Below are 24,986 nucleotides of genomic sequence, written 5' to 3'. Positions count from 1 at the left end.
CACTGGTAGGCGCCAGCTCCCCCATGAGCCCACAGGTGGGGCACATGAGGCAAAACATCTACCTCCCTTAAATGATTTAACAGATCAATCCAAAATGTAGCAACACTTTTAGGCATTTCTAAAGAGTATAAACACCGGGTGGTCTATCCACACTTTAAAAAAGGGATACAAAGTCCTCTTGCCTGGAAAATACAAATTGAGAAGCCTTGATGATCCTGGGTCAAGCTGACAGGCCACTACGAGAGCCTGGCTCTGAAGGGGTGTAGTCCACGGGAGGTGTCCAGAAGTAGTGATGTGGAGGCTGCCTTTGTCAGGAGCCTCGGCCGAGGTCAAGAGAAATCAACCAATCGTGCCCGGAGGCATAGCCGCCTCCCTGACCCAAGGATGAGGGCCTGGTGCTCAAGCAGCGCTGAGCAGGCGCCCACGCCCTAAGCCACAGTGCACTGGACTGGTGTGGCGGCTGCCCCTCCCTCCTGGCAAGGCCCAGGCTGCCTGTTGCAGACTGTGTGTAGCACCAAGGACCTTGTCCTTCAAATCATCTTCAGGAATGCGTGGGCTGGTCAGTAGCGTCCTCCTCAGTCCCACGGAGCACTCGGAAAGAACAGAGTGAGGCCGCAGAGACCGCCAACCCAGCCCCAGCTGCCTCCCTGTGGGGACGATTGGCTTGACAGCTGGGCTGTCTCTCGCCACCCACATCTGAGGCAAAAAAGGATCCACACCCAGATCTCTAGAGAAATGATCAAAAGCAGGTTTCTTCTCACAGCCATGCTGTCTACACATGGCGGTTCACTTTGTCTTGGGGAAAGATAATCATTTCTTCAGCTGTCAGTACTCCTCACATCCTTGAGCCCCGTTCTTGCAAAATCTGAAAGATAGGAAAGGCAGAGTGAAGGTGTAGGCACTGCTCAGAGAGCAGAGCTCAAAGGAGCCCTCAGCTCAGGCCAGAATCTCAGCTAGGTAACAGGGAGACTGCAATAGTGGGTGGGTGACATACTCCAGAGTCCCTTGTGCCCAGTAGGTCAGCCCCCACCCCACCCATCAGTGAGGACTACACCCCCCCATTCACTGGTCCCAGTCCTCTGCCTGACCTCAGGAAACCTTCCAGGCCAGGTCACGCTGTGGTACCCTCCATACTGGGGCTGCATCCCTGCAGCACCTGCTGCTCCTCACCCTTGGCTTCCACTCCCAGCCTCCTTAGCTAGTACACTGTGGTCAGCTGCACATCCGGGTGGGATGGAAGCCCCTGGAGTCCTTGAAAACTTGCTGGGGCTGGGCACATGAGCCTCTAGTAGCCTCTCGGGCTGGGATAGGACATGATTCCAGGCAGAAAGCTACAGAGCTGAGGAAACCTCACAGTAGCCATTTGGCATCTGTTACTGTGAGCAACCCTGTCTGGTGCAGCAGGACGAGCAGGCTCTGGGAGGCTATGAGGAAGTGCTCAAGAGAAGACCACATTCTCAGGTTGCTCCTGCATATCCCCAGCACTCAAGACACCATGCCTGCCCCTAGGACAGCCTCACTAAGAGCTGTGGGAAGCCAAAATCGCCATTCTGGCACTTCATCGGGAAGCTTCACAGGTCTATGAGATAGTGCTATTCCCTAGTCTGACAATGGCAAGCTCTACACGGCGGGCAATTTCTGAATTCTCCAGAATATCTGGAGGTGACTCTTGGCACCACCCTCTTACTGGAGAGCCAAGGTTTCAGCACCACCAGCTCTGAGCCAAGCAGAGCCAGCGCAGGTAAGGGTGTAGTTGGCAGAAGTGGTTGTGGACTGTCTGCCCAGAACAGTGTGAATTCTGAAGGAGCTGAGCTCCATCAGGACCTATAACAGCAAACCATCATCCCTCGGGCCGAGGCTAGGCAGCACTGTCTTGGATAGAGAGACTACCTTATGCATACTCCTGCCTGTCACAGGGAGGTCGGGGCATGGGGCTTCATCTGGGATCTCTGGGAGCTGGTGCCTGCTCCAGGTTTGCCTTGTAGGTGCCACTGTTTTGTTCCCACAAACCCAGGATCCCGGAGCTAGAGCCATCAAAGCATGTTCCCTAAAGACTCTCAAGAAGTCTGAGACCACAGAAAGTCACCTCCCCTCCCTCCAGGGGACTTCCAAAGCCTCTGAAGCCTGAGTACCTCCCCGTGACCTTCTCTAAGAACCCAAAGGCAAGGATGGCTCCCTTGAGTTTCTGTCAGTCCCGCCTGTCACAGCTCACACCTGAGGCAGGTCACACCTAAGTCTCCTACCCTGGTTGGCTGTGAACTCCTCCAGAGGGCTATTACAAATGAGGTCCTGAAACACAGACCATACACCCATTTCCGGCACTGGGAAGTGAATAGGGGAACAGAAATTTATCTGGGCAGCAGAGCCACAACCTATCTCTTAAATTTCACGTTTCCTTTCACCTTTTAAATGTGTTTATTTATAGACAGGATCTCACTGTGCAGCCCTGGACGGCCTGAAACTCACATAGATCTACTTGCCTCTGCCTCCAAGTGCTAGGATTAAAAGTGTGTGACACCGTACCTGGCCCTTCTGCCTTTCGAAAAGGAAGTTTAAGCACTTTGTTGTTGTTATTGGTGCATATGTACACACACGCATGTGGAGGTCAGGCAACTTCCAGGAATTAGTTCCATCCTTACACGGGTCCTGGGGAGTCAGAGTTGGGTCACCAGGCTTGCAAGGCAAGTGACTTTACCCACTGAGCCATTCCACTGGCTCTTGTTTTGTTCTGAGGAAGGGTTCACTGTGCAGCTTAGGCTGCTCTGGTACTGGGAACCCTCCTGCCCCAGGGTTACCCTTAGGGTAAAGTGCAACCTTGAGGACCTGAGATGAGAACAAAACCCCATGGCTTTCTTATTTGTTGTACCAAGACCCAGCAACTTCTGTGAGGCTACAGCCCTGTGAGCGACAAGAAGGCCACCCTAGGCTGTAGGTGGGACTGAGTGGGCACTCACTGCTCAGCCCCAGGAACACTCTTGTGGCCACACCCACAGTCTCATATGACACAAAGCCTCAATTCTGCACACAGCATCCATGGAGGGACACTATAACAGAGCAGCACCCAGCATTCAAGCAACAGTCTCCTGTCCCTCCTACAGGGAGCTCTACTGCAGACACACAGGCTCGACTATCCAAGTTTCTACCCACTACAGAACGTACAGAAGCACGAAGGAGGGGTCAAGGCAAAAGTCACTAGGGTCATGGGGCAAGGAGACTATGGTGTTGGGTCTACCTAAAGGGCTTCAGAGCTCACCGTGACATTTACACTTAATCTGAGTCACTGCCTTGGTGCCCCATCTCTTCTTCACTCTGGTGTGAACAGCAGGAAGTAAGGAAGACAGCTGTCAGCCCAGCTTGAGCAATGCAGGCCTGCAGGAGGGCTAACGAGTAGCACCCAGGAGGAAAAGCCGGGCATCCCTAGGTCTGGCTGAACTGTGCAGTCCCTCACCTGCAGCGGACACCCCCCTCACAGCCCCTGGGCAGGCCACGGACCTAGCCCTGACTCCTGAGAAGTGACTTAGAGGACCACAGGCCTGGCTCCATCAACGGCCCACTGCCATACAGAGGTGGGGCTGAGGCTGGCCGGCCAGTGGGCAGAGGTTTACCAGCCCATCAATAACTCATGTCTGTAGGAGGGCACTGTAAGAGTCACACTAGACCCACAGATCCAATGGCTTCCCTCACAGGTGATAGATACTCTGTCACCCAGTTACAGAGGGCTCTCTTGCTCTTGGCCCCAGAACTCTCCTCTGGTAGGTATACTTCTTTTTTTTGTTTTGTTTTTTTGTTTTTTTGGTTTTTTTTGGTTTTTCGAGACAGGGTTTCCCTGTGGTTTCTAGAGCCTGTCCTGGAACTAGCTCTTGTAGACCAGGCTGGCCTCGAACTCAGAGATCCGCCTGCCTCTGCCTCCCGAGTGCTGGGATTAAAGGCGTGCGCCACCACCGCCTGTATGCGCCCAACCACTCTGACTGCATTCTGAGCCAGGGCTAGATGGCAGATCAGAGTGGCTAGGAAGGCTCTGCACTTGTGGCTGGCACTAGGAGCGAGACGTTCACCAGGGTTTGCCCGGCTCACTCACAGCTCAGCCCCTTACGCAGACTACAGTCTCATGACCTGAAGAGCCTCTACTCCGACCGTTCCCACTTGAAACAGGAAGACTGTGGCAATACCGGGTGGTCACCAGATGATCAGGGGACACTGTGGACCCACTACTCTCAGAAGGGTGGCCCAGTGTATACGCTGTTTCTAAACTCCTGTTCTCTAGATCTGGCTCCCATAGGTCCCCATAGTTTTGGGGACCATGGTACCTCCTGCTGCTATGTGCATTCGGAAACTGCACTGGCTGCTTTACTTCAGAGCAAGGTGGTTTTTGGTTTTTGTTTATGTTGATTTTTACAGACAGGGTTCCTCTGTGTAGCTCTGGCTGTTCTGGAATTCTCTTTATAGACCAGGCTGGTCTCAAACTCAGAACTCTGTCTGCCCCTGCCTCCCAAGTGCTGGGATTAAAGGTGTGCACCACCACCACCCAGCCCAGAGCCAGGTATTTTTGAAGGAAGAAACAGGGACATATTTTCAAGACTTGGGCCCATGCCTAAAGCCTCCTCACAATACAGAGTAAGTCCTTTTGGCAGCTGAAAAGCCATAGAGGAAGATGAGCTCTGCTGGAGAAAGAACTCTGGTGAGCTTCATTATAAAAACCAGAAGTTTAGTGGGGTGGGGGTGGGGATTGGGGCTTCTAAAAATAACTGAAAGAGTCCTGTCATTGCTCAAAGACAGAAAAGTCCTTCTGCAATTGGGTTAGAGGTGCTTAAAGAAGGGGACGCCAGCCGGGCGGTGGTGGCGCACGCCTTTAATCCCAGCACTCGGGAGGCAGAGGCAGGCGGATCTCTGTGAGTTCGAGGCCAGCCTGGTCTACAAGAGCTAGTTCCAGGGCAGGCTCTAAAAAAGCTGCAGAGAAACCCTGTCTCGAAAAACCAGAAAAAGAAAAAAGAAAAAAAAAAAAAAAAAGAAGGGGACGCCAGTTAGATCTAAGACCCAAAAAGTTTGCCCCAGGCCAAGTGTCGGGACTCTGGCTTCCTTCAGCCTGCTGCCGAGCCTGAGCCTCGCACAACTCAAGGCAGCGTGTGCTTGGGGCAGCGATGGCAGAGGGTCTGTCCCTGCCTCATCTCTCTCGATCACACAGAGGCTAAGGACAGGAACCCAGGAGGTTCTGAAGGTGTAATATATCAGCCCATGGCAGAGACACTGTCACATCACAAAGTAGGGCAATGTGGGAACACTGCTGAGATACAGCTAGCACGGCTTCCTGGACATCCTCTGAGGAACTCTACCCGTCGGTTCTTAAGTCCTCACCCTAAAGACCAGGAAAAGCTAAATGGGAAGCTCCAGGGAGGTAGAAGCCACCTAGGGGCCACTGACTAAGGGTCAGGTTGCCATCAAGTCCCTAGCTAAAGCCCACCATGTTTGGCTTCTTCTCACCCAAACTCATAAGCACCACCCACCCATCCATTCCCCCCAAACCTCCATCCCGGGCTAAACATTCCCCTGGGCCTTACCACGGTCATATGACCTTGGACTCAGTCTAAGCAAGGCTCTGGCTCCTCCTGAGCTGGCAGCAAGGCTGGCAAGCCACCACAAAATAGCTCCAAAGCCCAGGAATCATCCAGTCCAGGCCAACAATGTACACTGCAGGGACATGAGCATCTGTGTGCCTGAGTCCCAGCCTTAAGGCATTCAGAGGAAAGGTCACCAAAGTCAGTCACTTGAGCACAATCTAAAAGTAAAGGAGGCAGGCTGCACTCTCACCTTGGCTAATCCTGCATTCCACAAGAGACAGAAGAACCCAGTGCCCTGTGGGCTAGGACTGAAGGACACACTAAACCAAATGTGAAAGACCAGTGTGTGCAGCTGAGGCAGCCGCAGGGCTAGAAACCTGAGCTTAGGGGAGCTGCCCTCTACCTGTGTCCCAAGATGTCCCCTGAGTAAACAGCCACAGTCCTGAGGCCCAATTCATCAGGCCTGAGGTCCAGAGACTTCTAGGAACAACCCTGTCTGGGGGCTGTGGACACATGTGCTGTAAAGGCCTCTGTTCTGACACGAGGCTGCTTCGTGTGACTATCTCTAGCCCGAGAAACCCAAAGAACTAAGAGTCTAGAGAAAACAGCAAATATCAGTGAGGGAAAAGAAGAAAAAGCTTTTGCCGGGGGGACAGGAACATCCTGCTGGCACTCACCTTGGCTTTCTCACTTGGCTCACTGGTTGTGCCATATGGGGTGTTGTGCAGCTCCTTGGAGACCACACAGAGGAACTCGGCCTGGTCTTCATTTCCATAGTTGTAGGAGGAGCCAATGCTGACCAGCTGAAAGGGAGAGGGAGACACAGCCTGTGACGGTACGCAGTGGCCCAGGTGTACCTGCCCCCAGGAGGAAGGCCAGGGCACAAACTGGAAGCTGAGGGGCAGGAGAGCTAGCCTTGGCCAGACTTTTCCATACAACTATCAGGAAGCAAACTCCCAGTGCACTGCAGGAACCTACACCTGCACCCCCACATAATTGCACAACATGCTGGAACACACTCTCTGCAGACTCTGAACTGCTCCTGGTGCTCCAGGCTGAACCCTAGGGGATGATGACTGTGCGCCCTGCAGAGGGAGGAGGGTAGTGGTGCAAAGGTTAAGTCGAGTGAGTGAGAGCCAAGACCAGAGTTCATGTACGAGCACCATTTGAGGACCTACTGCTGGCTGTTCTTGTCTCTGATGGCAGCCAGAAACCCTCCTGGGGTGAGCAGGGCCTAACAGACTAACTCCAGTGTCCACTTAGGGCAAAGAACCCCAGGGCTGTACTAAGGAGTTCGGGGAAGCAGAACAGAAGCCAACAGCACTAAAATCCTGGAGCGCCTGGCTTGACTGACAGGCAGAGAAGGTGATGTCTTGTGCTTCTGCAGACCCTTGCCTGATCTAACTGCCTCATAGGCCTCCAGGCCATCAGGTAAACCACTGAGCCAAGACCATGCTTCACTACAGCCACGAGTCTGAGACAAAGCTGAACACAGACATCAAGCACTTTTGTTCTTTTTTTTTAAGATTTATTTATTATGTATACAGTGTCCTGCCTGCACTTATGCCTGCAGGCCAGAAGAGGGCACCAGGTCTCATTACAGATGGTTGTGAGCCAACAAGTGGTACCTGGGAATTGAACTCAGGACCTTTGGAAGAGAGTCAGTGCTGTTAAACTCTGAGCCATTTCTCCAGCCCCATACTTCTGTTCTTTTAAACACAAAAATAACTCAAGGGAAACCACTGTAGCCACATTGAGGATGTCAATGGCACACAGTGAGTAGGCAGTAGGGGCTCAACGGCCCCTAGCACTGTGGTCCCTGCCCATGTGTCTACATATCAGAAACAAGGTCAGGAGAGACATCGCCTACACGGGCAAGCTACTACTCCACTCAGCAATGGGGGACAGACCTCACCAGGTAGGACCAACAGCAGAGGTGCTGGCCTGAATCAGGTAGTTGTAGGGAGGTCCCATTGAGGGAACACAAATGCATGTCTCCCTGAGACTCTATCCTCACAAGGTAATCGCCACCTCAGAGGGACTGGGCCTCACCCTGGTTCTCTGAAAGCTTGCCAATCTAGTACTAGTCCTGCCTTGGGGAGGCAGAGTGTACCTTACTAGCTCTCTGGGTTTTACCAGAGAGAACTGATAGCACAGAGGTCAGGATGGAGGGAAGAGGGCTGCCTGTGCTACAGGGCAGCTGAGGACAAAGTCTTCAAGTTCTGGGAGAAGAGTCACACGAGAACAGAGAGAAAGGCGCTTGGTTCCAAATGAGGCGACCCAGTTCACAGATCCAGAAATGGTGACAGCCACTTTCCAGTGTACAGTCTTTCCTGGGTCACATGCCCGGGACACGAGGGGCAGGCTCTGCCACGGTGACATCTGTTCCTGCCCAACCCTCTGATGTGATTCTAACAGGGTCTGGGCACAGCACACACACACATGCAGCCTATAAGACCTGCCAGACCCCTAGGAGGGCAGACACCAGCCAGTCCCTGATGTTTGTGTGTGGGCAGAGAGCACTCGGGAGTTGAGCGCCACACAGAGGAAGTGCTGGACATGGCACAGACCAGCCTTAAGGGAAAGCACCACAAAGGGAGTCTGGGAGGATGAGGGTTAGGGAATGGTCCCTGTGATCTGAGGATTTCCATGGGCTCCTATTCATCACCTGCTCAAACTTCCAGCCGTCTGACATGGTGGACACCATCTGTGTGAGCTCCTCCTCCTGGCACTGCAGCACACGGTACACATGCTTCACTGGCATCTATAAGGACAAACGCCCCAAGAGGTCAGGCCCCACCATGCACCCAAGCAACCCTAACCCCATACTTCAACAGGTCTGTCAGTCAGTATCCATGACAACCTTGAACATGTTCACACACATACATCTACATCAGCTGCTGCTGCTGAGGCTTTCCCGCACCCTTCAAAATATTCCTACTCTAGATTCCCAAATAAAAAGAGTCATGTTCCTGAGATCTCAGAGCACCCGTGGCTAGATACGAACATACAGAAAACCGTTTTTCTCTTTGTTTTTTGAGTCAGGGTTTCTCTGTGTAACTCTGGCTGTCCTAGAACTCATTCTGTAGACCACCAGGCTGGCCTTGAACTCTGAGATCCACCTGCCTCAGTTCCCAAGAACTGAGATTAAAGGTGTGTGCACCACCACGCCTGGCAAGAAAACCTTTACAATCTTTTACTTAACCTTTCCTGCCCAAAAGAGACTCCCTGGGAAGTTCCAGGTAGAACAACCAAGAGACAAATCTGCCCACCCAGAGTCCCCAGTATGTACAGGACGTAAGGGTTCCAAGTTGCTGTTGCTCGGGTTGTGTTTCATGCTAGTGGCGCATGGGTGACAGCCACACACTGGCTATCACACCCAATGGCAGTGGCTGCTCTGCTTCTGGGAGGCGAGGCCCTGCCAGGAGCATCTCTTCTGCCTCTACAATGTAGACAGACACTGAGGTAGCACTGATCGATTATGTGGTCTTGAATGGGACTAGGATAAGAAGAGGCAAACTGAGGGGGATGGAGGACCTTCAGGACCTTTCTAATGCTATGATGGTGAGAAGCCCCTCCTCAGATCCCTCCCTGCCACTGAGTTGGCCCAGTGGAAGGCAGAAGGCTTGGCCAGGCCTTTGCTTCACTCCCAGCCATCAGTGAGCCAGAGTGCCACCGCGTGAAGGTGCAGTAGGAAAGCGCCCAGGGGCAGCCTACCAGGAAGGCTGATCACAGGGGTGAAGCAGTGAGAGGGTGCTAAGAAGACCACGTCAGGAGATGCCAGCACTCACTTGCTGAGCTGGATGAGGGCGTAACCACTCTCAAGCGCAGACCTAGCTTGTTGATAAGAGCCATGCTGACACCCACTGAGTCCTTCCTCACGCAGCACCCACAACATACACACTTACACTGGACAGGCAGCTGAGGGCCCAGGGAGCCCAACTCTTCCCTGTGACTGCACAAACTTAGTATCTGTGCCACTACCTCCCAGATCATCCATGTTCTCTTTTCTCATGCTGGCCACAAGCCTTGTACTTGCAGACCAGGTGGTGATACTCGGCCATCAGAGGGCGTCTGCTCTCCAGCATCCACTGCCCCCCAAGCCTCTGGAGTCTCTTCCATGCGCTCACCACACAGTCTACATAGCCGCCTGTCTCCACGGCTGCAGTGGGCACCCTGGCAAGGGACCAAGCAACGACCAGCGTGTGGACCCTTCGTGGCAGATGAGAAAGAAGAGAGCAAGGTCTAGGGCACAGGATGAGGAGAGGACAGTAATGGTCCAGGCCACACACAGGGAAGCCAAACCTGCTCGCACCTCTCAGGCCTGGAAGTTGCTGGCGGACCAGCACCTCATCTCACCTGTGATGTTTTGCTGTCTCGTTCTCTGATTTTGTCCTTTACAAGTTTTATTAGTGAGGTGATATTGTAAAACTCTGCTTCCTCCAACACGCCTGAAATAGAGGTAAATAACCGTGATTTTTCTACTAGATCAGAGCAAAGCAAATAAGGACCTCATCCCAGCACTCGTCCCATCCCTGGCCTGAAGTCCGTGCGGCCAGCTTGTCACAGCATCCCACTGCCCTCCTTCAGTGTTGGCGCTTGGCAGAGGCAGGGGACCGAACATGAAGGTGAGGTCACTAGACAGACTCGTGGCACTGCCACTGCAGATGACACGCGGAGGTGACATCTGCTCTTAGCCCACAGGTACCGGGCGATAACCGGCATTTTTCTCTGCAGCCGGGAAGCTGCCTGGCTGTGCTACTAGTTCCTCCCAAAGATGACAGAACGGCATGGAAGCCACAGACTCCTGAAAGTGTCCCAGTCACATCTACCACATCTTCCCCTGCTCAAACCAGGACTGGAATTGACTGAGTCACCCCTGCTCCAAGGCGTCCCCACAGCCTGCTATCTAATGTCCCACACTCAGGACTCAAACTTCCAGAAACTTAAAACTAGAAAGCAAGAGCCCTGCTTCCGGTTCCCTCACCTGTACAGACTTCCCTCACTTCTTTCTTTTCTTTTCTTTTTTTTGTTGGGGGGGGGAGTTCCAAGAAAGGGTTTCTTTGTGTAGCTTTGGAGCCTGTCCTGGAACTCGCTCTGTAGACTAGGCTGGCCTTGAACTCATAGAGATCTGCCTGTCTCTGCCTGGGATTAAAGGTGTGTACCACCACCGCCCAGTGTCCTCCCTCATTTCTTTAGCTTTCCCATTCCTAAAGAGAAGTCAAAGCTAGACCAGGACAGCTCAGGATAACACATGGTTGAGAAGTCGGTCTAGGGCCTACTTAAAATGGCGCTACCTTTTTTGAGGCAAGATAAGATAGCCTGGTGCTGTGTATCCTGTACTCTGAGACCAGGCAAGATAAAGAGGAGAACATGCAAATGTCCAGGATCCTCGAGTTGATCTGGAAGGAGAGCACAGAGGGGCTCCACACCTCACTTCCCAGAACTTGCTATAAGAGCATTCACGAGACACAGCCTCACACTGCAGAAAGCACAGCAGATGTGAGACCTGGGAAGAGCCACCTGCACTGCATCACCAAGACACCTCAAACAGCCTGCACCATGGCCTTTGGCCTCTTGGTGCACAGCTCAGGCCCTTCAGCCATGCGGTCCTTCTGGCCTGGGGCACCTGTAACTTCAAGGAGCCAACCAGCACTTCTACCAGGTCCCAGTGCACAGTTCTTGTGTCTGCTGAAAACGGACGCCTTACCTTCCTCCGCAAGGTCTTTGTTAATAACCAGCTTTCCATGTCTCAAGTAGTTCAGTACAGGTCCGAAGTAGGTGGGATCTCTGTCAATTAAATAGGCACCCGTTTCATCCTAAAAAGAACACAATGCTGTTAGTTCTTGTGTAGAAACCGGCGGTTCTGCTGTCCGATTAAGGGCAGACCATATTCAACAGCACTGCCAGTGTAGGCCCTACAACACTCGCTCATGCACAACAACACAGCCAGTGTAGGCCCACAACGCTCACGCACCTGTCTCAGAGAACTTCAGAGCAGTCTCTGGTTCAGTCTGCTCCCATCTGACCTAAAACAGGTCCCAGCTGTCATCAAAACTACCCTTCTGTGTCTACTGATCTGAGCCAACCAGGTATTGCTCTAGCTCCAAGACTCCGAGAAATAGCTAAGAAGGTGTGATACCCATAAGCCAACCCCCACTCCCCTCACAGGACAGGTCAGCTGGGTAGGCCAGGATGGCTTTTGGCCCTGCCATGTAACCTAGGCTGGCCTCGAGTTCATAATTCTCCTGCCTCAGTCTCCCGAGTACTAATAAATGTGCACCACACCTTGCTCCATGGCTCAACTTCTAAGACTCTGGAGACTCAGGCCTTGGCAGCCGTTTTCCTTGTGTGGGGCATCCTGGGGCAGAAAGCTAAGACCCGGGAGTCAAGCAGCAGTACACAGGAGAAAACACCCTCCACAGCCGCACCCTGAAGCCTCCTGTCAGGAGCCTCCTATAGCAACAAGTGAAACCTGGGTCAGTGGTAATGTTGCAGTGACCACACAGGGTACCCTCATTTCCTTCTAAACCACAGCCCTTGGGCTTGCCCAGTGACTATGATCACTAAGGGAACCCTTCCTCTGTGGTCAGCGGTTTGTGGAATCTGACCCATCTGTAGGACAACCTGTACACCTGCCTGCTGACTGACGGGGCAGCAGCTTTAGGACTGCCATCTTCACATGCTCACCACAGCTACCTCTGAGGAGGACATCCTCCTCCAGGAGGGGACACACTCAACTCCATATGATATCTCATGCCATGCAGGCCTGCTGGACACCATGTCCCATATGAGAGCCACAGGTCTGGCTGGGGTCAGCGGAGGTATAGCGACACACACAAGTTACAAAGACATGCCCCCACCCAGGGTGTGGGTCAGTGAGTTTCTGTCACACCCTACTCCACACCTGCCACAGACTGACTGCGTATAATTTGGGGGTTCCCAGTCCAACAGGGATGTAGACCTTCTGGTGTGGACTACACAAGCTAATAAGGGGGAGCCTTCCTCCACTGCTGCAGCCTGACACCTGCTTCTGCAGCTACTCAGGGACAGCAGCCCAAGATCTCTGCTGAGGCGAGGCCACCACCCCACCTTCCCATTCATCAAGGGAAAGAAGCTGGCTCCAGAATACAACACCACGAGGCTCCTGAAGGCACAGACCACTGAAGCAGCTGCACTTGCCACCCAGTGACAGCAGCTGGCCAGGCGAGGCCGTGTCATGGGGCCTAGGACAGTGTGCTGGGTCCCTGACCCCCATGGGTGTATCTATCTGCCCACGAGTAGCAGAGCTCACAGAGACCTCAGTCACAAAGCAATGAGCCTTCAGAGGCTATCTTCATAGATGTCCATTTCTGTATTTGGGGAAAAAAAAATCTGGTGGTTTCAAGGGTCCTTCCCAACATCCATAGGCACTGGATGACAAAAACTTGCTTTTCTGAGATCAAAGGGGGACACCTGAGCTGTGGTTGCATCACGGCACCAAGGTCTGGGAGGCAGGAATGGTGGAAGTCAGGGGCCCACCCTAAGCGTGTTTCCCTTCGGGGGGGGGGGGGGTTGTTCTACCCAATGTGAATGGCTAACTCCCTAGCCCTCCTGAGGTCATCCTCATCACTTCATCTAAGGACAACACACCGGTCAAACTGCCCAGGGCTCTCCGCTCTGTTACCCGGGGCCCTGCCTTCCAGTCTCAGTCTTCTGGACCGCAGTCAGCCAAGCAAAGCCGAAAAATCACGAGAGCAGTGGCAATTATCCCCACATTACAGGGAGCCACAAGCAGTTCTCCCCTCTGCTCATGTGGAGGTGCCCCTGGAATGTGACATTTCCACATCACCACACTCAGGAATATTCATGGCTCAATGCACCTTGGCAGACCACTGACAGACCAAGAAAAAAAGGTCAGAGGAGGATGGGCTTACCCCTATCCAGGATACTCTTGGGGGCCTCTCTCTGTCACGATGGCCATGGCTTCAGAGCCCAGTCTCCCCTGGCAACAAGAAGCCTAAAGTCCTCCATCCAGGGTACTTAGGGGGAAGGAGTAAAGAGGAAAAGGAGAAGTGGGAGGAAGCTGTTTACTGAGTGCCCTCATTCAGCAGCCTCCGGGAGACTTCCAGAATGACAAGCGGCACAAGACTACGTGAAAGTGACCTAGGCCTCCCAAGTCCTGAAGGATGAGGGCACAGGCCACTGTGGCAGAACAGAGGAGCTATTAACATAGCATGAGCTGGAATCGGCACTTGGCCTGAAAACCATGAAGGGTGCTAAGCCGCAGCCCAGCCGGGTTCACTTGTAGAGCCTGGCCAGCCCACATGCTGGGTGTGGCTGATCCTCACTGAGCATGCCCTATCGGAGGCTTTCCAGCAACTCCCCTCTAGCCCAAAGCCCCTCTGGAATTCCCCTCTAGACCAATGCTCTAGGCCAAAACCTCTCTGGCCAGGCAAGAGGGCTGCACGCCTTTAATCCCAGCACTTGGGAGGCAGAGGCAGGTGGATCTCTGTGAGTTTGTGGCCAGTGAGCTCTACAAAGTAAGTCTAGAAAGCAAGTTCCAGGACAGCCAGGACTGTTACACAGAGAAACCCTGTCTTGAAAAAAAGAATACCTGAACAGTGACCCCTTCCAGGCAAATGATCAGTTAGATTGACAACACCTCCTCAGAGTACTTGAAGTGAAATCCTGGCCACAATGTGAATGTCTAACGAAGGGTGGTGTACTCTGCCTAGTGTCTCTCCCCATCTTAGAGCTGAGGGCTCACTACCACAAGCTACATCTTAGAGCTGAGGGCTCACCACCACAAACTAAATACTTAGCTACAAGCTCCAGAAACGGCAACATGGAAACAGCAGCCCAAGGAACCTTTCAAGATTTTGTTTTGAGACAGGGCTTCTCTGTTATAGCCGTGGCTATCCTAGAACTTGTTCTGGAGACCAGGCTGGCCTCAAACTTGGAGATCCACCTGCCTGTGCCTCCTAAGTGCTTGGGTTAAACATGTGTGCAACCAGCGCCGGGCCCAAGGAACCTTCTTACAGCTTCAGGCTCTTCTAGGCAGTTGTCTGTGCATGAAACCCAATGTCCTGTTTTCCTAAAACCCAGTCACAAAGGAAGGGCAAGATATGTACTTTGTCGGGAACCTTCCTCTGCATCCAGTAAAGAAGCACATTAGATGTGGAGACTTCCAGAAAAACAAGACCAAAGTAGTTCAAATATTTTGTTGAGCCAGGCTGGAGGGCAAGATGAGTAACAGAACCTGAACACATACGTAGCCTTATGTGAATGTACGTAGCCTTATATGAACACATGTAGCCTTATTTGAACATATGTAACCTTATGTGTGAAGGCCCGGGTCAGCATCAGGACCCCTGGCCACCCAGGGAAGGTGGCCTGGACTGAGTACGGCAGGGCGGGACCAGGCAGGGCAGTGACCCTCACTGGGCTATGTCCAGAGGCGGCAGAGAGAATTTCCCTCTTAGTGGGTTTCTATTGCTGTGATAAAACACCATAACCAAAGACAACTTAAGGAGGAAAGGGTTTACTTCTGCTCACAGCTCCACATCACAGTCCATCACTGAAGGGTGTCAGAGAAGAAACTCAGTCTGGACAGGAACCTGGAGGCAGGAGCTGATACAGAAGCTATGGAGGAGTGCTGCTTACTGGCTTGCTCTCCATGGCTTTTCACCTCTTCTTATAGCACCCTGGACCACCAGTCCAGGAGTGGCACCACACAGCAAGCTGGGATCTCCCACATCATTCATTGACTAAGAAAATGAACCACAGGCTGGCCCACAGGCCAATCTGACGGGGTGAACTTCTCAATTGTTCCCTCTTCCCAAATGATTCTAGACTACGGCAAGCTGATACAATTAATCAGCACAATTGACCAGTTATCATTCTGACAGAAAAACACACTGTTAAGCCGTAACCTTTCCTTTCTTGTTGTTCCCAAGATGTCAGTAATATCAATCTCACAATATAAAACATATTCCAAACTTTGAAAGTCCCAATCTTTAAAAATCGAAGCTTTAAAAGTCCAGTCTCCAGATTGGGAGAGATAGCTTGGCGGTAAGAGCACTGACTGCTCTTCCTAGAGGTCCTGAGTTCAATTCCCAGCAACCACATAGTGACTCACAACCATCAGTAATGAGATCTGGTGCCCTCTTCTGGCCTGCAGGCATGCACGTGGGCAGAAAACTATAAATAATAAATAAATAAATCTTTTTTAAAAAAAAGTCCAGGCAGAGGCAGGAAGATCTCTTGTGAGTTCGAGGACAGCCTGGTCTACAAAGCAAAGTTCCAGGACAGCCAGGGCTGTTACACAGAGAAATCTTGTCTCAGGGGAGGAAAAAAAAAAGTCCAGTCTCTTTAAAATATTCATAATCTCTCTAAAACTCCAGAGTCTAGGCTCACGCTTAGACACTCCCAGGAATCAAGGGAAAGCAGAGGATCATTTCCGAGAAGCATCGTTTCAGCTATCTGGCAAGTTTCTTCTGCTGGCTGCTTCCTTAAAGCAGGTCAGCTGCCTGAGCAGATATGGAGGCCAGAGTAAGGAGAAAGGGGTAGTGGATATGAGCACCACTCACCCCAAATCCTCCAGCAGCTGTCTGTGTGAGATCTCAACTCCACAGTATCCCATAGTTCCTCCATGACACACACTGTGTCCACTGTGGACATTCCAGGCTGTACGCGTGTTTGCAGGCGTGTGATGAATGGCTGACAAAAATGAGCCTCCAGCACTGCCCGTCCCAGTGCTGGTAATGAAGCTCAGGGCCTCCATTCTATCACGGAAATAGAGAAAAGCAGGAAACACAAATCTAAGCACAAGCCAGGTGCGGTGAGGCACGCCTTTAACCCCAGCACTCGGGAGGCAGAGGCATGCGGATCCCTGTTAGTCTGAGGCCAGCCTGGTCTACATAGTTCCAGGATACCCAGGGCTGTTACACAGAAAAGCTCTGGCTTTGAAAACAAAACAAACAATCCAAATGCAAGCCTCAGTTCACTCGTAAAATCAGTTGAGTTTTTATTTATTAAATTTTTGAGACATTATCTTTTTTTTTTCAGGCTTAGCTGGCCTTTAATTCACTGAGACCCACCTGTCTCTGCCTGCTGAGTGCTGGGATTAAAAGCATGCACCTCCCTATCAGTCCCCAAGAGGACTATTAAGATGTTGACTACAGCAACTGGGGCCAATGAAACTGGGCCTACAGTGTCACCTATGCCAAGAGCATTCGAGATGTGGAAGGCAGGCTCTCCTGAACCCAGCATTCAGAGAGCAGCCAGGGAGCCATCACGACAGGATGTCTGGGGTCTTTGTTGTCTCTTTAGTCCCACCAGGATTTAGGGGAAAGCCTCTGCTGTGTTGGTATGGTGGGTAGGTTTTGTTTTTCCATAAAGCACCAGAATTACGACTGCTCTCTTGACAATCATTTGTCTCGCCAAACCCTTCCTTCCCCACTTCTCGGGGAATCTGTGTCTGACCTACTTGCGGCAGCACTGACTGGAACTATGTACATTTCTCTCCAAAGGCATAAAAAAGGGATCACTGAACTTAGCTCTGAACATTACAACATTAGCCAACTTCCCCCACGCAAACACACCACCAGTCCACATATGCGAGACAGGTTGCTAATGCCCAAGTTGGCACTGAGTGGGCATAATGTGGACGCTGAGCCCCAAGCCTGCAGCAGAAGGAACCCTGAGCCAGGCATCTGAGGTGGGTGCCCTGGCCTTGCCAAGGGAGCTGCCCAGGGACATCTTCCCCAGGGGCAAATGGGCAAAGGCCAGGCCAGGCACAAGTCAAATATGCTCCCAGGAGGCCTAACTCCACAAATCAATTTTCAAAGGAGTGGGAAACCACCTCCAGAAACAAACTTGTCTCAAGCAGCTGTCTCTGGTGGGGAAAGACCTAGTAAGAGGCAGGCTATTAGTCATCCATCGTAACACAGTCCCATGCTGTGGCTGTCCTCTAGGGCATGACCCTAACACAGCCTCATGATTCTGGAAATAGCATGCAGACAAGTGTCAAAATCACTACGCCTCAGGCAAGACCCTAAGCTGAAGATGCAGCTGCAGAGTGTCACTCTCAAGGTTCAGACGCACCTGCACCTATCCCTGTGGAAGGGAAAAGGCACCACCAGGAAGAGAATTAGAATTCTGAACAGAGTGTTATGAACTGAATCTGGAAGCCTACTTCACCAACTAAAAGACAAATGAATTGAATTTTGTGTGTGCCAACACGCACAATCAACTTAATTACAAATGCTTAGATTTTACTCTGAAATTCCCCATTTTGGGTGACACATCCACAAACCTTTATTTCTACTTTCTTGCTTTGCTTTACAAATATTTGTCACATCTTTGATCCAGAAGAGGTCTTAGATATTCACCAACTGCAGTGAGGATACCGATGCCCAGATACAGATTTGTAGAGTGAGGCCAGACTCGAGACTCCTGCTTCCCAGGCCTGCCACTGTACGCCACCCTCTCCCTGCACACCCAGTCCCTCCCCGCCAGTACACTGGAGTTTAGGAGAGGAGAGCACTCATTTCATTTTTCTTGGGGCACCCATGCTGCCACTAAAACACAGGGAAACACAGAGGCCAGACCTTTAGGTGAGACTACGGGGTAAGAGTCTACTAGGGCTCTCTCCATCACTGCGACACTTAGTGTGGCCTTGACCATACCCCGGGAGAGCTCTGAGTCACAACTTGAGGAAAGTAGCCCTGCCACAGGCATTCATGACTTCCGCGTGTAGCTGGAAATTAAAACTGAGGACACCAGCAAAGCTTGTGAGATGTGAGATTTGTGAACTGGACCCCACGACTGAGGCTCCCGAGTCTCCTGGTGGAATCAGCAAGCTTGGAATTCATCCAGGACAGGTTCCTTGAGCTGCGATCACTGTGGGGTCCTACTGATTTAGAAGACAGGAGCTTTTCTAGGGAGAAGAGACTTCCCACCACCTGGTACGAACATCTGCATTACCACAGCAGGGGTCATCCATCCCCAGGTTTTCTCAGATGGTTTCCCCGCTAGGTACACTGGAGACAGAAGAGCCCCACACACCCTCCAGTACATACTGCCTCCTTCCAGACAGCAAGAGTGTATTTAACAGACTACTGCCATCATCACCTAGACAGGAGAAAGGAGAGACAGGAGATGTAAGCATTGAGAAGGATCCGGACCCGGTGTGCCTAAAGAGAGGCCTTTCCTGGCTCCATAGTCTTCAAGCCCATGCACCAGCATCTCCATTCTGGCTAATAGGTTGGCAGACCAGGGCACTGTGGCCAGGACAGCCCAAGCAGGGGTTCACACCTCACCCGTAAATTCCCTCAGCGATGTCCAAAGCTACTAAAATGCCATCTGTTTCAAGGTGGCCTCTACTCTCCTCACATGTGGCCAGAAGGTAAACAGCATAAAAATTCCTCTTTACCGTCTTGCTAGGCTCAAAGAGCAGACCCTTAGCTTCTCCTCTTCTCTCCCCTCATTAGAGATTATCCAGCCCCCAGTGGTACTTACTGTCCCTCGTCTGCTTGGGAAAAAATCCACCTTAGCCCATAGTCTGTGAGGAGCTGGCCAACCTTGCCTCATCTGCAGAAACTAAAACAGAAAGTGTAGAGCCCAAGTGTCAAGGAGGCAAGAACCCATCAGAACAAGGGCAGTGAGGCTGCTGGGGGGCGCATCCTACCCTAAGATGTTTGTAGGTTACCTCAAAGTCAGCTCTATGGGTACTGGGTGCTGCCCCAAAGCTCCATAGTTGTCTCTCCTAAGCTTGGATTCATCAAGTATCCTACAAGAAAGTGCAGTGCCTTACCAGGCAGCCCGCTCCTTCCCACAGGTGCCCCTAATCAAGACCTAATGAGAGTCAGCTTACACCTGAACGGGGTCAGCCTGCTGGCATTCAGCCATACAGACCCTCCCATTGGCTAGTAGCCCAGATCATGCAAAGGGAATCACAGACTAAGCACAGTGCAGACAGCTCTGAAGAGGGACAGCTGTGAACCTGCACTGATGCCTGAGGAGCAGCGGACAGCTCCCACCCCTAAGCCTCTGCTCCTGGGAACAGAAGGCACACACTCTGAGAAGGCTGGATGGTAAGTACCGCGGCCTTACTGTCCTCTTCTCCTCAACTTTCGGGACCAAAGCACCCAATACCCCACCCACAGGGGGAATAAATAAGCTCCACGCTCCAAGAACATGTGATGTGGGAAAGATGGTGGGTGGCCAGAGTTTTCCGACCCCTGGCACTGTCATCTGGAGAGGCACAACCAAATTACACTAGTAGCGGACAGAAAGAATGGCTTTGCACCTGCCAGCCACCCCACCCCCAACATGCCTCAGAGGATTCCCAAAGACAAGCTCTCTTCAGAAAGATCCAACTCCTCATGCAATGACAAGCCCACTTGACCTACTCAGGACCAAGGGGCTTCTCTGAATGAGGCACACTGACAGAGGAGACCAGACATAGTGAGAACAAGCATCTACTGCCAAGGGGGCAAGAGCCCAACACCAAGATGCACCATCAGGGCCAAGAATACACTGAGCCACATCTGTAAAGCACTGTAGGAGTAAAGCACACCTATGCCTCCCATGCCCACTTGCAGCCTGTGGCCAACACAACCTTGCCCAGCACACAGGATGCTCGTGGCTAGTTTCTCTGATTTAGTTACACAGAACAAAATCTGCCATTTATACCCTAAGTAAACCCCACTTCTCTTGTCAAGCAACTAATTCAAAGATGCTTGCATCCCATCCCTTGGCTAGCTCTCTAACCCTAAAATTCACCAGCACCAACTGCACCCAAAGCGGATACAGAGAACTGTATAGAGGCCTGGTTGTAGCAAACATTACTTCCAAAGACCCATCTGATGTAACTGTATCTCCAACCTCAAAGCTGGGACAGTGGCCCTGTTCCAAGGGCAGAGGTTCATGTGCTAGTAGCAGTTTCTCCTAGATCCAGCTCAGTCAGAGAGAGAGAACACTCTAGCTCAGGATAGCTTTCGACCACACAGTATGTGCCGTTTCCCTTTTCCTCCTGAAGCATGTCACACTAAGTCAGAGGCCAGATGAGCGACACACAACTGTTTCGGCATGCTATGGGATACTGAAACATAATCAAAACGGGTCAAATGTCAAGCCTTTGCAAAGCACTTTCCATGGGCAGCTTAGAAGTCTCACGCCCGGCCTGCCCCCAAAGTCAACACTGGAGAGAAAATGACACCCAACGGCAGATGCTCAAATGCACAACACAGCCATAGTCCCACAGGAGGATGTCCCAAGAGGAAGTGAGAATTCACTCAGGCTGTCTAGAAAAAGAACTTCCATGCCATGGCAGCAGTGGGCTCAGAGTTGGCCCATGAAATAAGAGGTCAAAGGTCTAGGGATGCATGGCAAGGTGTGTAGTTAAGTCCCACCCTGGGCTTTGAGGACATAGGGGACAGGTTGAGAGGACAGTCAAACAAGCCTTGAGTGTTTGCATTTCTACTATCCCTAGCAGTCTGTCCGTCAACAACTTTGGAAAGTGTCTTCTAGAAACTTACTTCCCTGTAGTAACTCACAGCCCTGGTACCCCAGACAACAGTCTGTCTTTGGTGTTCTCCCTGTGAAGCCCAGAAGGTTCCTGGAAGGTTTCTTTGGAACATCTTCCCTTAAATTTCCTAACTCAAGTCCCATCTGGGCATCACAGTCTTCAAAGTTAAGCACTCAATAAACACCAGTCAAAGCCGGGCAGTGGTGGCGCACAGGAGGCAGAGGCAGGCGGATCTCTGTGAGTTTGAGGTCAGCCTGGGCTACAGGAGCTAGTTCCAGGGCAGACTCCAAAACTACAGAGAAACCTTGTTTCGAAAAAACAAACAAACAAAAAAATCACCAGTCAAATAAATGCCAGAAAGGGAACTTTCCACCAGGTCCCTGTTAAAGTTCAACTCTAGGAGTATCTGCCAGGTATTCTTTCCTTGATCCTAACCATGAGGTCAGAGCTTGAGATCTTTCCATGTGAATCAACATCCTGTTTATCTTCCATCATGTAATTAATGGCCTCCATCTGTTAACACCCCTCCTTTTTAACCTCCTCCTTAGGATTTAATTAAGGTGGAATCTCTTGGGAGACTCTTTCGTCAGAACCTGGTAGAAGGGGTAGAGAGAACACAGAACACTTACAGATTTTCTTATTTGAATACTCTAATAACATACTAATAATGTGACTAATTAGAATTACTCTTTCTAGAAACTTATGACTAAAACACTATCAACCATGGTACCAAGTTTGCATCTGCTCTATTTTTCTGGAGATAGAGTCCTTGTAGCCTAGGCTAGCCTCAACTCATTATGTAGCTGAGGATGACCTCAAACTCCCAATTCTTCTGCTTCGCCCCACAATGCTTGGATTACGGCGGTTTTCTGTCATGCCTGGGTACTGTTTTACTACTTCTATGTTCTGAATTGTGCTTTTAAACTTTAGAAATCGAATGTAATTTAAGACAAAGCTTAGATTCATTTCACATTAAGTGTGTGTGTTTGCATGTACATGTATGTGTACCACATGTATGTCTGGTATCCAGAAGAGTCAAAAGAGGGTGTCAGACTCCCTAGAACTGGAGTTAGAGATGGCTGTGAACCACATGAGGGGTTCTGGGAACCCAACCTGGATTCTCTGTAAGAGCAATGAGTGTTCTTAACCACTGGGCCAACTCTCTAGCTCTAAAATAATAAATTAAAAAAATCAACTAAAACATATTCTGATAGAGAATCTCCCATTGCAGTAAAGAAAATACAAACACACATACACACATTTACATTTATTTTATTTATTTATGTGTGTATGTGTGTGGGCACACAAGTACCATAATGTGTATTTATTTAGAGGTCAGAATAGAAGTTTAAAAAAAAATTAATGATTTGCTTTTATTTTATGTGCATCGGTGTTTTGCTTGCATATATATCTGTTGGGTGTGTCAGATCTCTTAAAACTGGACTTACAGACGGTTGTGAGTTGCCATGTGGGTGCTGGGAATTAAACCCAGGTCCTCTGGAAGATCAGCCAAGGCTTCTAATCACTGAACCATCTTTCCAGCCTTTTTTTTTTCTTTTGGTTAACTTGAGACAGTGTCTCTCTGTGTAGCCCTGGCTGTCCTAGAACATACTCTGTATCCCTGACTGGACTCAAACACAGAGACCAGCCTACCTCTGCTTCTCCAGTTCTGGGATGAAAGGCGTGCGCCACCACTGCCCGGCTCAAAGTACAACTTTCAAGAGTCAGTTTACTTTCCACCACGTGGACACCAGAGACTCAACTCAAATTGTCGGGCTTGGCAGCAGGGGCCGTGTCACCGGCCCAATAAAGAGCAGTTTATAAAGTAATCTTAAGAGTCATTAAAATGAAGACATCGATTTGACTTTAACTACGCTAAGGCGAAACAGCTCTAAAGCCACTGTTCCAGTGCTGAAATTACGCAGACACTAAAAGCCAATGGATAAGGCTGATTTAAAATCGGATTTAAAGACGAGAATGGTTATAAACACTCACTGTTTGGAAAAATCAATAATAAAACATACACTCTCACTATAAAAAGAAAACCCAGTTGATAAAAGCCTCTTTCTATCCTGGAGACTTTGGTCATTTTCTGGAAAGTCAGTTCTCTAGAAGTAAAAAGATTTGATTAACTAAGAAATGGGGACAACTGGGAGAAGGGTTGTGAGGGACTAACACTCTATTATCTCAAACCCTAATTTCTTGGTTATTTTGCAGCGACTCAATTCTTATTTCCTGAGAAGATGTTCTGTCAGGCCTTTTGAAGTGAAATGGGCTCCTAACCTTTCTGGAAAAGCCTCCTGAGCAGCAGCTTCCAGGCTAGCAAAGCACAAAGTCAGGTGCCATCGTGTAGACTCAACCAAAAAACTCACAAAGTTAGTATAAGGCTCATAAACTGCCTATGGGGAAAACGGAGAGAACTATTTTTTCTAAGTTTCAGTACTGCACAGTTCTGAGCTATCAGTTATGCACTATTCCACACAACTCTTGTAATCGAAATACTTTCCATCACCACAGGTATAACAGTATTAGTATCTTAATTAAATATAAGATAAACTACAAACTAACCTGGAAAATTCCTACCCTATTGCAAAGAAAGGCAGTGGAGAAACCAAGTTTGGAAAGCAGATCGAAAAGGATTCTATACCTTGTTTCTCTTAGTCAATCCTAAGATTTTTCTACACCTGGCCCCGAACATGATACACATAATTCATATATTGGAAGTAAAATGACACTTTGGACCATTTTTACTCAGGCGGTACCTTCTAAGAGCTTTAGAGCCCCTTCATATTATGGATGAGAAGGAAAGGATGGAGCACAAACTCTGCAAGTCACTGGGAAAAAGGCAGCCACTGTGTCAACTCCCATGGCCTACGTTAATTTAAACGTCTGGAATGTGAAAAGACCAGATGAATGCAAAGGGTTCTCAGGTTCCAAAGCCAGCAAATAGCTGGGGCGGTGGTGTTCACACACCCTGGGCAAAAGAATCTAGGAAGAAGAAAGAAACTAGAGCCACCGTAAAGCCGGTCCTTCTCGACCGAAGAGCATGAAAGACGAGGCGAGGGAGAGAAGCACTGTTAATCTGAGGGCTGAGGCAGATGGGCACGAGAGTGCCACCCTCTCTCCGGCCCAGGACGCTGGGCTCAGAGTGCTCGCTCCGCTGAGTGCCCTCGGAGTGGAGTTGTGTGCCGCGGAAGGCGACGAGGGCGGCCTGCCCCCCGCTGACCCACGAGGCCCTCACCTTGTCAGAGTCTAGGTCGGGGTCCGCCTGGCACAAGCGGTACAGGAAAGACTTCGGGTCTCGGCACAGCGTCTGCCGGGTGGTGAGGAAGTAGGTGCCACCAACATTGAGTCGGACCCACTTGGATACGCCACTGGGGCGGTGTGCCAGGGCACCGAGCCCAGCGCTGCAGCGGCGGCACAGGCCACCCCCCAGCCCCGCCCCGAGGCCGCTCGGAGCCGGTGGCAGCAGCTCGCAGTGATTCTCCGCCATGATCCCAACAAGCCCCGCCACAGTGCCCCTTCTCCGGAAGCGTTCTTTAATACAGTCCTCCGAGTCGTCCCGCCCATAGGTCCACCCCAGTAAAGTGCCCGCCCAGACATGATGTGCAAGACGGAAGTTCCGGCTCGAAAAGCAGGCCGGCGACAACCACTTCCGGTCAGAGCGAGCCTTGGGTTTTCTAAGGGACCCTGGGGTTCAGCACTGGCTCCGCCCCAACCCCAGCTAAAAGAGGAACCAGGACGTCGAACATATACACTCTACATGCTTTTATTACAAGACTACCGAGCATACGAGGGAAATCCATCATCCGGTAATTACATCTAAAGCACAGATATTTGAAAAAAAAAAGAAAAAATTGTTTCATTAAATTATATGATTAAACCATGACCAAATAGAAAATTTATATAATAAAGCC

At 50.7% G+C, this 24,986-nt stretch overlaps 1 protein-coding gene across 1 annotated transcript; it reads right to left on the bottom strand.

Moving 5' to 3' along the window:
• Positions 1-88: 88 nt before the first annotated feature.
• Kctd5 (potassium channel tetramerization domain containing 5) lies at positions 89-24,605 on the bottom strand. The gene is made up of 6 exons (XM_038328138.1): positions 24,311-24,605; positions 11,266-11,374; positions 9,915-10,006; positions 8,224-8,319; positions 6,233-6,358; positions 89-865 (listed from the first exon to the last, which is right to left on the bottom strand). The coding sequence occupies exons 1-6, from the start codon at positions 24,560-24,562 to the stop codon at positions 836-838; spliced, it is 705 nt and encodes a 234-aa protein (XP_038184066.1). The 5' UTR covers positions 24,563-24,605; the 3' UTR covers positions 89-835.
• Positions 24,606-24,986: the final 381 nt, after the last annotated feature.

Source organism: Arvicola amphibius, chromosome 4, assembly GCF_903992535.2.
Source record: "Arvicola amphibius chromosome 4, mArvAmp1.2, whole genome shotgun sequence".
Classification (NCBI taxonomy): Eukaryota; Metazoa; Chordata; class Mammalia; order Rodentia; family Cricetidae; genus Arvicola; species Arvicola amphibius.
Note: the sequence above shows the minus strand (reverse complement) of the source record. Positions and strands in the feature narration are given on the sequence as shown.